A 13,819-nucleotide genomic window follows, 5' to 3' on the forward strand; every position below is an offset into this window, starting at 1 on the left:
AGATCTCGGGACCGCTCGGCGCTCGGCGCGCGCAGGAAAGGCGGTCCGAGGGCGGTGAGCGCGCCCGAGACCAGAGCCCCGCTTTCTCTCCCTCCCCCACCGCCTCTTTCCCGCCTCTCCGTGCTCCCCCACCCCCACCCTCCACACACACACACACACGCTCCGCGCGGGCGCCCCACGGGGTGACAGCTCCAGGTCCTGACGACAGACGCATCTCCAGGCAGCCCGCCCCCTCAGCGCCCGTCACCTGACTGCCACCGGGAACGGACTGTGGCGCTTCCGCGGCTTCGCGCGCAGCCTCCCGCGTCCCTTACTTTATTCCTCGTGCCCCTCGCCCAGGGTCTGCCAACTCTCCAAACCGGGTTATTCAGAAAGAGAAAAAGAAACAAAACAGGCAAGATCACGTCATTGCTCTACCCGCCATTCAGCAGGCTGGATATCAGTTTTGAAAGAAATGGCGCTATGCTCTACTTCTGATGGGAAAGGAGTGAAATGAAGGGAAACCTCCGCGCGCAGCCGATGCGACTCCGCGACACGGCGCGGCGCTGGCGCCGTGGGAGCGACGGGCCGGGGCCCCGGTCAGGTAGGCGTGGCGGAGCCCCAACCGCGGGGTCCCCGCCGGGTCGGACGCCCCTTCCTCACCCTCCTCTCTGCCTTGCGGAGGGCACCGGGGTGGGTCGAGAACTGGTCATTTCACCCGGCAGTTTTTTATTTTCGTTTTTAACCTTTCAGCATCTTCCTCTTTCCTGCTGCCCCGGCGCTCCCCTCCCCCACCGGCTGCTCCCGCGCGTCTTCGGCTCACCCCGCCTTCTCCCCGAGTTCTACTTCTGCGGCCCTGGGCTGTGCCCGGCCGCCTCCTCCGGCACCCGCCCCCCTCCTCGCCCGAATCCTCTCCGCGCTCCTGTGCCCTCCGCTCCCCTCCTCCCTCTCCCCGCTTTCCTTCCACATCAGGGATCCTTGCTTTCTGGACTCCCCTCCCCCTCCCCCGGCGCTGTCCACTCGGAGCAGGAAAAGCGAGGGAAGGACAGCAGCAGCAGAAAGCAGGGGTGTGTCGAGGACACGGTCGTGGCCTGAAGACTTGGAGCAGCCGGGCTCCAGAGCGCAGTCTGGCGGGGTCCAGCGCTCGGGTTGCGTGCGTAGAGCTTGACTGCGGGCTCGCCAGCTCCCGGCAGCTGGAAGTCGAGCCCAGGACGCCGCTTTCTGCCCGGCGAGGCAGACCTTGTGCCCCAGCCTCCGGGCGTGCACTTAGTCTCCCTCGATCCAGAGCCTCGAGGGCCAGAGGCGAGGCCTGGCAGGCCGGGCTTGTAAGAGAGGATGTGGGACTAGGCCCAGCCTTTGGAGTCTAAAAGGTGGCCCGCCTCTCGTTGGCTTCTTCTTGTGCTCAGGCCTAGTGGCCTGGCTGCCAAGTGGATCCGGGGCTCGGGAGCCGACAAGTCGAAGGAGGAGGAAAGTGAGGCTTGGACAATCCGACCCTATCTGACTGGCCAGGTCTAGCGGCAGGCTTCCTCCACTCCATCCCTCAGTGAGGGACCAATCTTAAATAGCCACTCCAAGTAGCTCTTTAGAGTTTTTACAAATGCACCTCTTGGCTCTCCTGCAGGACTCGGAATTTCCCGGAACACCGTCCTCGGTGCTAAGGCTGCTTGCTACTCCTGTGTCTAGAGTGAATGCCATTTTTTTCAGGCTCTTCACAGGCTAGCTCCTTCTCACCTCCCAGACTCTTCCTCTTTCAGAGGCCGTCAAATCACCGTGATTTGTTTTGTTTTGAATTGCATTTAGCATACAGAAATTATCTTATGTAATTGTCTGTTGTTTCTATCTCACAGTGGTGTGCCAAGTCCACAGGAGCCAGATCCTGTTTTGTCTTGCACCACAATGACGCACCGCCCCCCAAAGAAAACTTCATAGGAGAGATTATAATTACAATTATAATGAGGGTATTTCGTTTTATGGCGACAAATGAGGGGCAATTTAGAGAGTGGATAGTTCAGAGAAAGCATCCTGAAGGAAAAATGATGCCCAATTTCAGCATAGTAGCACCTAAGAGCCCTGGAGAAGTCAGAGAGTTAAGGGGTTCCTGGGTCCAGGCAGGGTGATTAGCCGTACCAATGAACTATGATGGGTGAGGGCACGAAGACCTGTAGGACACGTCTCTTGAAATTATTAGGGTTCTCCAGAAAAGAAGAACCAATAGTGTATGTGTGTGTGTATTTTAAAGAGTTGGCTGACCGGATTGTGCGGGGTAGTAAGTCTGAAATCTGCAAGACAGGTTGGCGGGCTGGAGACTCAGGGAAGAGCTGAAGTTGTAGTTTTGAATCAGAAGGCAGCCTGGAGACAGAATTCCTTCTTCCTTGGGGAATCTCAGTCTTTTCATTTAAGGCCTTCAACTGATTGGATGAGGCCCATGCACATTATGGAGGAAAAATCTGCTTAATTCAAAGTCTGTGGATTTAAATGTTAATTATATCTAAAACAAAACAAAACAAAACTTCACAGCAACATCTGGATTGGTGTTTTACCAAACAATTGGGTACTCTAGCCTACCCAAGTTGATATATAAAATTAAAACATTATGTTATCCCATTATGCTTGAGGGATCTGTTGAGCCTCAGTTTCCCACTTAAGTTTAAATTCAGAGATGTCTGAGTTGATTGGGCCTGTATAGCTTAATCTATAACCATTTCCTCTCTACCCAAATTTGTCCTGGGATAAGGGGAGTTGCCCACTTCAGAGGAATGCCATTTGAGTGAGAGGATTGAACAAGATTATTATACAGTAAACTCTACCTTCAATGATTATACATTTTAAAATTTAAACTTAAGTTCCACCTTGGTTTTCCCCTGCTGCCCAGTACCTGTGTTTTGTTAGTTGTGGTATGCAGGGGAATTCTGTCTAATTTTAATGTTAGACTCAGCAAAATACAATTATGAAGATGAATCTTTAGCAAAACAATGAATTTGTGGTATTTCAAAGACTTCTGGAATTCCAAATGACTTTTGGCTATGTGCAATGCAAAGAAAGGTCTGACTAAGAACTCAGCAGTATTATGTATATGCACTTTCACGTGTGTTACTTACTTTATCTTCACAGTTGTCCTTTGAATTTGGGATGACTACCCCAATTTTACAGATGAGAAAACAGAAACCCAGAGTGGCTCAAATCTCGAACACTTTACGGCCAGCAAGCGCCATTGTTGGAATCATGAAGGTCTTTGGACTATAAGCCTGTGGTCTTCTGTCGTACTGAAGGCCAGAGGGAGAGAGTGATCAATGGGTCATATTTTGCAGACCCCTAAAACACCGCCCCTGACTCTGTAGATCTGAGTTTTTCAATTGGGAAAAATGATTTTCTATTTTGGATCAGCAAATTCATCTCATAGGCAGAGACAGGAGAGGGCATTTTACTTAACATAGTTTGTCTTATGTCTTCCCTGCCCCCCCACCTCAGGACACTAGTTTTCTCATACATGTCTCTCGATTAGCAAAATTCTATGAGAAACTTTCCTAATATTATGCATGCTCAAACTGAAAACCCCAACAGTATAAGGGAAAAATAACACCATAAACAAGATTTAAGAACTATTTTTAAATATATAATAAAAGATTAACTTCTAGAACATATAAATAAATACATAAATGAGTAAAAAAATAACCCAGTAAAAATGAGTGAACAATATAATGGGACGTTTATAGTACAGGATATACAAATAGTCAAGTGGTCAAAAATATATGAAAAGATATTTACTTTTATTTATCAGTAAAGCAACATAACAGAAACAATGACATCTATGGGTGTGGCAAAAATAAACAGGAGCAGTGACATCGACCAAGTTGTCAGGAAACAATCACTCCTACACAGTATTGTAACGTGGCGCAATTGTTTTGGAAGGCAACTTGACAGTACTTATTAAACTTGTATGTGTATATATGTACCCTTTGTTTCAGCAATTGCTCTTCTATAACTCATAAAATTATGGGTTATCAATATACAGGGGTGGGCAAAAGTAGGTTTATGGTTGTAAGTACTCAAAGTACAAAGTTTATTCTTGTATTATTATAACCTGCATGTCTTTTTCCATAGGAACAACTGTAAACCTCCTTTTGCCCATCGCTGTATATATACACATTTATAAGTAAGTATTGAAGATATACATGTGCTTACATACAGTATATACAGACTCACATGTATGAAAAGATTTGAATAGATTTTACACACCGATACATATGTAGAGATGAACTCTGTGTGTGAGGGAGATGTACCCTTAGCATAAGCAATTTTACTCCTATAAATTGCTACAGATAGCTCATATAAGGATGCAAAAGAGGTTCTTTAGAGCATCACATGTTGTAGCAAAAAAAAAAACAAAACAAGAAAGAAAGCAATTTGCATGTTTGTGGAAAAGAGACTGGTTTTAAAAATTGGGGTTCATTCATAAAATATAAAACTATGCAGTCATAAAAAATGAAGTGTATTTATATGTCATGATAATGGAGTTGTCAAATATCTCTTACTAGTTGCAGAATAGTATGATTCTATTTACATTTTCTAAATGTTGGGGGTAGAGTGTTTGCCTATGCACCTATATTTCTGGAAGGTTAATTAAAATTTTTGAAAAATAGCGGTTACCGCTGGGAAGTGAGAATGGGGCAGTAGAGAGGTTTCAGGAAATTTTTACTTAATTCTGTTTATTTTCTGTACTGTTTGAAAGTTTACCTATGAACAAGAATATTAAAGTAATAATTGCAGAAATTGGGGGCCCCGAACATAAGAGATTCTAATTCCGACAACCTGAAGTTGGTTAGCAAATCCATATTTAGACCATCTCCAGGGGTGAATCTGATATGGTGTCAGGGTTGAGAACCAATTCTCTGTATATTGGTCTGAAATGATTGGTGCAGACAACACCATCATTGTACAAATATAATGAATACCTGGGGGTAGATGTAAAATTAAATGTTATTTAGTTTTTTTTCCTAGAAAGGGGATAACATTTTTTTTGTTCATGGTAGTATTTAAGTGGATTAAAAGGCTCCTGTAATCCTGGAGTAGACCCATATGTGATAACTCTAAATTTCAAAGGCAGTTTAGAGATTAGAGAGTAGGAGAGGATGTCAAAATATTTTAGGCAAAGTTATAGTTTATAACTCTAAGTTGCATGTAGGGAGGGGATACAGGTTACTAGAAAGGGTACTACTGTGCCCTAGGAAAGGCGGTAGAGCCCAGCAATTCATAATTCATAGATGGAATGAGGACCATTGGGTGTAAGTATTTCCAACACTTACCCTTCAGAAGAAAACTCCATATGTTGTCAATATCTGTTGAGCTATCTGTGGGGTTGTCAACAGAATAAATTTGCTTACTGTTTTATGTTTAGATGTTATGGTTATGGCTTATAGACATTATAAAATATGTAATAACATACTGAAATTATAGCTTAAGCTGATGAAGAAAACAAAACACAATTATTTCTAAGAGATGAGTGAAACCTGAAGCATAATGGATAATCCTTATGTATTTAGTTGGGGACTATAGGAAGCCACCTAAGCAGTATGCACTCATTACTGGTCCTGAATCACTCTCGTTGTTCACAGCCCAGTACGTAGTATGTGGTGCCAAAGAAAGAGGAATTCTCAGGGAAACCCAATTTTTACCTAAGGCAAGGAGATGGAGACATTTGTGAAGGGATGAGAAGGTAGAGAGAAGTTGTTTAAAATGATAGGGGGATCCAGAGGTCAAACATGAAAGGATTCAAAGGAAGTAGCACCATCTCTATCATAATGTTTTCAAGTAAGAGGGCAGCTAAATAGATTATGCATTTTATTTAACTCTGTTATAAAATATTTTCTGTGCCAGTACTGACTCTATATATCTACTGGAGGCCCAAACCAGGCTCTTCTAAGTGGGAATGGGATTAATAAGTGTTTGGGTTTCTTTGTAAACTTTGAGTATAATGTAGATACATCTCTCATAGGGTTTTTTTTCTAGCAGCAAAATCTTTGGTTTCTATTTATTTCAAACTTCAAATTTGTAAATCAGAGTTGCATGCTCAGTTTTGACATATATGTTGATTTATATTACTGTGCTTAATATGTAATCCATGTCTGTTACATCTACTTCATTAGCACTGGCTTCAAAGCAATTTTTCCTTTAGTACACAGTTAATAAAGGGATGACATATAATAATTACCATTTCTATAAAGTAAAGCATTTTTTCCTTATGCAAGGAATAGTATTGAAACCTCCTGAGTGGGGGATTCAAGGGTCTAGAAAGGAGTCGTCCTATTTCTAATAGCCGAGTTGAGAAAAGTTTTATAGAAAATCAAGAGTAGGGAATGAGCGGATTCCCATTATTTTAGGCCTGGAAACATTTCACAGATTCCCACCTGTCTGTGGGCTATATACAGTTTGTTTTGGTTTTGTTTGATTCATTCAGCTGAACTATTGACTCATGTTCCACAAAACACTATCATGCTGTTCTTCCTTCCATTCCTGTTGTTGCTTTCTTTTCACCTAATTTTCTACCCTTTTGAAACGGTTGGCATGTACACATTTAGGTGATACGGAACTCTTCCCTGAACAGCTGGTTGCTACTACCACCCCGGCAAAATTTAAGGACCTAAAGTTTCAAAGAACTGAATAGAAACAAACCGGAAACTCCTTACCCTTTGAAATGGGTGTGTAAAGTCCATGGCAGCTGTTTACAGAGAGTTACTCATCTTCTAATGACTTCTTCTACATATTTTAGCATTCTTTTGACTTTGTACTTTCTGTTTTCTCTAAGATCTCCAACCTTTAGGTTCTAATTTCCACACCAACTCCACTTAGGTCAGAATCCTTTGTTATAGCATGCTCGCTTACAGAGCACCTTTTCTTTCAGAGCACTTACATTAGTTTGTAACTACCTACCTCACCTTTATTTTCTGAATATACTGGATCTACTTGCTTATCTCACTTTAAGAAACTAATTCCTTTAGTGGCTGTGAGTGGTATGAGAGAAATACAAAAAGCATTAGGAAAAATCAGAGGTAAGAGGAAGTGAGAAAGACCTTAAAATTAAAACTAAGTACCTGCTTTACAAAGCCTCTTTTCTGTCTCAGTGTCCAAAACTTCTCTGTAATTTTCCAACTAACTGGGGGAGGTGGTGCTTATAAAGATATTTCCCTCCTAGGGCTCCAAAAATTTTAAATGTCTCTCCTTTCCATTCCTCTATATATCTTTTTTTGCCTCTCATACCATGGCAAAATTATTACTAATAGATATCAGTCCCCCCCGCCCCCCCGCCAGTCGTGTATGCAACAAACTCATAAGGAATAAAACCTTAGTGATGGTAGGGAACTTAAAAGTAATATAGTCCAACTCCCACCTTTTATATGGCTTAGTAAGTCATGTATTTAATTAGTTGAAGAACCAATAGTGGAACCCAGGTCTTAATTGCTCTTTCATCCATTCGCTCTTTCTTACCTTGGGTTAAAAATAGGGGGGGAAAAGGAGAATGAGTGTATTGTGACTAAACTGCTGTGGCTTCTTCAGGAAATTAATTTAAAAACTTTTAAGCATGTTCTATCTATCTATCATTATTTTTAGCTTAGTAGTAGAACACTGTGAAATTACACCAACCTAAGATTTATTCTTCAGGTTTTCACAAAATAACTAAATTGTTTGCTAATAATGAAGACAAGACTCCTTTACATTAGATGACATTGGTTCTTGTATTTGTTCTAGAAAGCAGTCCATGAGAGTGCTTCTTCAGATGGTTTCTATAATCTTTGCAGATAACTAATTTTACTTGTTCTTCTTTTGGTAGAGTGCCAATGTCTTGAACATTGGAGAAATTATTCCCTCTTATAAAAGTAACCAGATTATGATAAAGCATAAAAGGAAAATAAGCATGTCTTTTTTGAAATAATTGAGACTACTTATAGAGGTGGTAAAAAATCCCTAGACTTACATGTTAACACACAGGTAGTTTGTTTTTAACATTTCCCATAAAGGAAGGACAATATAGAATCTCAATGTTAAGTGTAAGTTAAGTTAGTTTGTTTATTTGCTGAAAGGTCAGTTACCTAGCTTCATGAGATAAATTATTTGGTCTTAGACACCATACTGTGTTTACAGAAATAAAATACCACAAAAAGCATTCCTATGTAGACACCTCCCCAAAGCTGTTTGGAGTCTCATGGATCTTGAGCTCTCCTTTTGAATGTTTCACTCCGTAGATCAGAAATGACTAATTTTAGCCATTAAAGCACAGGAAATTTTTAATAGATTTTGCTTTCATAGTAAATCATACTTGTTTTTTCATCCATCACCTCAGCTGAAAAAGGAAATATAAAAATGAGCCAAATGAATTCTGAATTTATTTCATTTTCAGATCTTCTTGGAATGAAGGTCAGGAAGTGAGACTTGCACAAATGTTGGTAATATTTTTTGCTTCAGAAATCTTTAGTTGACTTTATATTTATTATTAGTCATTTTGGAGAACAGGATAGTGCAGGGGGGAAACCCAGCCCAACCAAACCATAGCTTTGGAGCCAGACAGTTACTTTGCACAGCCCTGGAATGAATATCTTGGGACCTATGACAAGCTACTTGCTACTTCTCTCATTTTCCTCATACAGGAAACAACACTTATCTTCCAGTTTATTTTAACTGTTAAATGAACAACTGAATTTTAAAGCATGCCTGGGACAAGTTATGTGGTAATAGGTGCTTATATATTTTTCCCAACACGATATATTCTGATTATCAACTAAGCTTCCCCAGTAATATTCATTTGCAGAATGAAGAACTGATGGAGAGGTAAAGATTTTTTAATTTAGCTCAAAGGCACCTCTTCCTATAAACCTCTCAGATTAATTTTCTGTTCCCTCTTGTGTCATACAACACACACACTACATGATAACTAAATCTTTCAATGGATGTGTAACCAGTTTTTATAAATTTTTGAGTCTTTAACATTTCTCAGGAGTTAGTGGTAAATCCATGAACATACTTTTTAAAGCTAATTTACCCACATCTTGGAGTCCAATCCTATTGCTTTTTCTTTATTAAAGCAGTGAAGTAACAGTTGTTTCAATACTGTAATGAATCAAGCAACACTGGGAATTAAATCACAAAGCAGTGCATCTTTAGCAGATATTAAGACATTCCATGAGTCATAATCATGTATTTCCAACAATTTTATACTCAATCTGTTCTTTCAGTAACTCTTTGGGAAATATCTGGAGATAATTACTGGCTCAGTGCATTGATCTTGTAAAAGACATTTGGGATATTTCATAGTTTGGTCCCCTGAGACAGTCTAGGAAAGGAAACAGAAACTTTAACAAAGAAATAAATAGGTTAAGGATGAAAGTAATGTAGTCGTTGACACGGTGCAATAGCTTCACTTAAGAGCTATAGTTCTTCCTCATCACTTTACCAAGGGCCACGAGTTACCTACTTTGTTGTTTAAAGTCTCCCCATTAAGTAAGACTGTTACTGAAGAATATCTCAGAAGTATGTACCAAATATCACGAAGTCTTTTCAAGTGGTGATTTATAGGGGTGTTTCTGTATCCTATTGTATAAATAAAGCAAGCCGTTAGTTAACCGCTACAGTTTCTCTCGCTACGACCCACCACTTGTTACTGTTCGCTGACATCTGGAATGCCGCAGGAAGCTCTCCTGGACTGACCGACAAGCAGCAAGTGCCCGCCCCTCCTGAGAGCTGTCTTGCATCAATGTGACCCACGGATTTTAAAATATAAGGGCAAATAAGCGTAGTGGTTCCCATCCTCTCTTTTCGTCACCATCCGGTGGCGCTGTCTCCAAGGACTTCCACTGAACATGTTTTTACAGGTGACTTGCTCACACAGCCGGTAAGGCATTGGGTGGCTACTGCAACCCACAGGGACCATCATCATTATCTTCACTCTTCATGTTTTCCCGTTTAGTCCCCAGAGCCTAAAGCCCGGAGTGGGGGCTTACTTGGGGCTGCTTCAAGGTCCATGGGATGACCATCTCATCAACCTCCCACCGGATGCCAATCACTGGTGCCTCCCACTCTGCCCCCATCACTAGGGGTCCTTCGTGGACTTCTTCATATGCCATTTTTCGCCAGAAAACCCTTTAAAGTAAACCTGGGAACTAAACATTACACCCCAAAATCTCATTGAAAATCCACTTGCCCCACCTCTCTTGAGTTTGGCTTCACGGAGTCTGTCGAAGGTTAGATCCAGGAAGAAAAAAATATTTTACTTCCGGCCTGCCCCTCCTTCCCCACGAGGAATCTAGTTGCCCAGGAAAGCTTAGGTTTTCCGCCGCTCCACGTTTGCAGCCTTCGTGGGGCTAAGTTGGGGGTGGGGAACTGGGGAGAAAAGAAAAGTCCTTGTGCGCTGCTGGGCGCACCGGCCATCAGTCTCCTGCGGCTGCGCGCAGGTACCGGGCGACGTCCAGGTGGCCCTGCTGCTCCGCCAGGTCCAGGGGCAGGCGGCCCCAGGCATCGCGCACGTCCAGCCGCGCCCCTGCTCGGTGCAGCGCCACCAGCGTGTCCAGGAAACCCTCCCGGGCAGCGTCGTGCACAGGTCGGTTGAGGGTGGCGGGGTCGGCGCAGTTGGGGTCCGCGCCGTGGAGCAGCAGCAGCTCTGCTATGCGGGTGCTGCCCATCATCATGACCTGCCGGAGGGAGCAGAACGGTCTGGGTGAGGGGACAGCGAGATGCAGGCCCCGGCAAGGACAGGTAGAGCCACTTTAGAGAAATACGTATTCATGAAGTATCTACTTAATGCAGAGGTGCTCAGGAGCCTCAGGAGTCTGGTTAAACTTCATTTGCTGATGCAGTATTTCCCCCTGCCCAGACCCCTCACCGGCCCCAGTTGTGCTCTTTACTAATTGAGGTTCAGTTTATTCTCCAAACATGCTGAGACAAGAAAGAGCTGATGGTAAAGTACTTGTCGTCATTGTGGGAAAAGAAAAAGAAAGAAAAGAAAGAAAAAGAATAATTGGTGTTAAGTTTAAAGGCTTTTAAAGTCTTAAATTATTTCCCTTGCTCTCCCCATCCCCCAGCCATAATCCGGGTCTAAAAATCTTTATTAGAATAGCAGTCAGCTCACGTATATACGTAATTTAGATTAATGCTTTAGGGGAGAGAATAAGAAACAACTAAATTTAAAATAGGGTTCAGTTTGCATAGTAAATCCTCTGTGGAAAGCTTTTGTTTTTCAGTCATATATGTCTGTGCTTATAAACATATGGTCCTACAACTTGAGCCAAAATTGGAAGTATAAGAGAAAAAGTAAAGGAAGTCACACAGTATTTTCTAAGATAATGAAAAAATTTGTTGTGAATAAATAGTTCATCATTTTAAATATTTAACTTAATTTTATGGAGAAGGGCTAAAGTTTAGAGGGTAATATACTTAATGTAACAAAATAAACACCATAAATACATTGTACAGGATTTTATAATGTTAAGTAGTAATTGTTTTTCTATATAAAAAGAACTTGGATGTTAGTAGTTGAATCAGAACAATGTGTAACTTAGAAAAATGATGTTTGGAGTAGTTCTATAGTACCCATTTGTACACATATACATTATGCAAGCATTTACTTTCTTATTTTAACAATAAAACAATTTTTGATAATTAAATATCCAAAATGTAACTATTTGTTCTTGTGGCTGTGTTTTAAAATGCACCATGTAATTGAAAGACAGTACACCAAAATTTTTGTTTCCTGAACATTAGAAGCGTCCATTTCCTTGCTTAAAAACCAAGATATGCTATTATCCCTACTGGTGACATTACAGGCTGTTTCACAGGCAGAGAAGGGGGAAGTGGTTCTTCATATCTCAGAAAATGGTGAATTAAAATGATGAATAAAACCTATTTATACAACTATTAGTATAGTTTAAAATCTTTGAGAACTACTTTACCGTATTTTGGCTGCTTTGAACCATCCCCCATTTCTTGTAATATTTATATAAGAATTCAAAAGGAATGAATACATCTTTTCTTTAAAATCTACAATATTGACAAGATTCCTTAATAAAAGCTTGGTTCTGGAAGGTGATGGTGTGGTGAGTACTAAGTATGACCATAACAGTCAACAGTAAAGCACGAAAACATCGCCTTAGATTTTAAAGGGATTAAAAATATATCAGTACTAAAGTGGGAATAATAAACATTGAATAAGTGTATTTTAACATAAAGAGGTTAGTTATTTATGAAGACTCTTTTCCATTTAAAAAAGACTTAACAGTTGCTGTGGGAATGCTTTTGTAATACAGGTATTCGGTATGGTAATTAAACAGTAGAAATCCGTAGAAGCATCTTTTTCCTGTGTAACACTCAAGAGATAATGCTGCCATCAAATAAAAAAAAATTAAGTATTGTGGTTTAGGAATCTTGATCCTTTTATCAATTCACCTCTAGCAGGGAAAAATACAAGAAAATTCATGTTGCAGCTTAGAAGTTCACTTTTAATTTTTTCATGTGCTATGATTTTGTGTGATTCCTTAAATACTGTCCAATATGCGTAAGTTGTAATTTCTCTGTATCGGTGAAAGTAGACTTTAGAGAAAGCAAAACAGTTCTACCCAAGTAACCTTTCCCTTTCCACTTTCCTCCTCAATTGAATCTACACCTTGCTTCTCTGATCCAGAGAAGGGAAAGGATATATTGATATTTTTTCCATCATTAAGCAAAACAAAACAAAACACCAAACTGAAGCAGTGGGTTTTTTATTCCCTTTCTTTAGGGTTTTTGGTGGATAAAAAGCTGCTTCACACCTGGGCTCCACACCTCTAGCAAGAGAGAAACAATGGAGACCTAGATCCCAGACTCGTCCCACGGAGGCCGCGCCCGCGCGTTCGTGCGCCCCCTGCTGGCGAGGACCCCGGGCCCCAGTTACCTGGATCGGGCGCCGGCCGAAGCGGTTGACTCCGTTGGGATCCGCACCGGCCTCTAGGAGCTGCCGCACAGTCTCCACTTGCCCCCGCGCCGCGGCGCTGGTCAGACCCGCATCGCTGCTGCCACCACCGAGCAGGATCTTGTCCTCTTCCCACATTTCGTAGCCACCAGGAAAAAAATGGCCCGGATGATCCGCCGCTGGCCCTGAACTACACGACACTCCTCCCTCCCTCCCTCCCCAGCTCGCCCGGGAGCGCTCTCTCCTCCCCGGGACGGCTTCGCTCAGCTCCAGTCTCCTTCGCCGTCTTTCTGCGACTCGGGGGCTGGTGCCAAGGCCAAATGGCCCGTCTTTAAGTTGGGCTTTGCCCGGTGCCCGCGAATTAGTGGACGCTCCCGCCTCACTCCCTGGAAAAGGCGCCTCGCGACACCTCAGCCGAGCGCAAAGGGGCTCCGGCTGCACAGTGCAGGCGCGTTGTAATGTCCTCAATTCACTGAGGAGCTCCACTCCCGGGGAGTGGGAAGCCGGCAAGGACTGAAACGGTTTCCAGCTAGGCAGCCCGGCAGGGCTCTCCCCACCCCCTTAGGCTCCTCCCGTGTCCGGCCGGCGGGCTCCGGCAAACTGCAGAGGGCTGGCCAGGAGGCGGGGTCAGCAGATGACGCCACCGAAGACTAGGTAGCGACTGGGGCGGGGTGGGGAGAGCCGGCCCAGACCTTGCTGGGACGCATGCGCCAGACTCCGGGAGCGCGGAGGCCACCCTGCTACGCCGCCGGTGTCCAGCAAAGTCTTGGCTAAGTTTTTGGAAGTGTTGAATCCATGTGCTTAGCTCCCTCCAGCAGGCGGTGCTGAGGATTTTTATTACTTCAGCCCTAGTTGGGCCCACTGTTTCCACGCTGGAAACATTAGTTGCTCCTTGTATAATCAATGGCTGAG

At 42.9% G+C, this 13,819-nt stretch overlaps 1 protein-coding gene and 1 long non-coding RNA gene across 2 annotated transcripts; one reads left to right on the forward strand and one right to left on the reverse strand.

The window, feature by feature from the left end:
• The first annotated feature begins 245 nt into the window (after positions 1–245).
• On the forward strand, positions 246–12,881 carry LOC128780981 (uncharacterized). The gene is made up of 3 exons (XR_008426917.1): positions 246–583; positions 4,081–4,132; positions 12,737–12,881. It is a non-coding gene; the product is annotated as an uncharacterized lncRNA (long non-coding RNA).
• On the reverse strand, positions 9,179–13,122 carry CDKN2B (cyclin dependent kinase inhibitor 2B). Its single transcript, XM_024558391.3, has 2 exons — positions 12,890–13,122; positions 9,179–10,655 (listed from the first exon to the last, which is right to left on the reverse strand). The coding sequence occupies exons 1-2, from the start codon at positions 13,043–13,045 to the stop codon at positions 10,395–10,397; spliced, it is 417 nt and encodes a 138-aa protein (XP_024414159.2). The 5' UTR covers positions 13,046–13,122; the 3' UTR covers positions 9,179–10,394.
• Between the last annotated feature and the right edge of the window lie 697 nt (positions 13,123–13,819).

The sequence above is a fragment of the Desmodus rotundus genome, chromosome 1 (assembly GCF_022682495.2).
Source record: "Desmodus rotundus isolate HL8 chromosome 1, HLdesRot8A.1, whole genome shotgun sequence".
Lineage (NCBI taxonomy): Eukaryota > Metazoa > Chordata > Mammalia > Chiroptera > Phyllostomidae > Desmodus > Desmodus rotundus.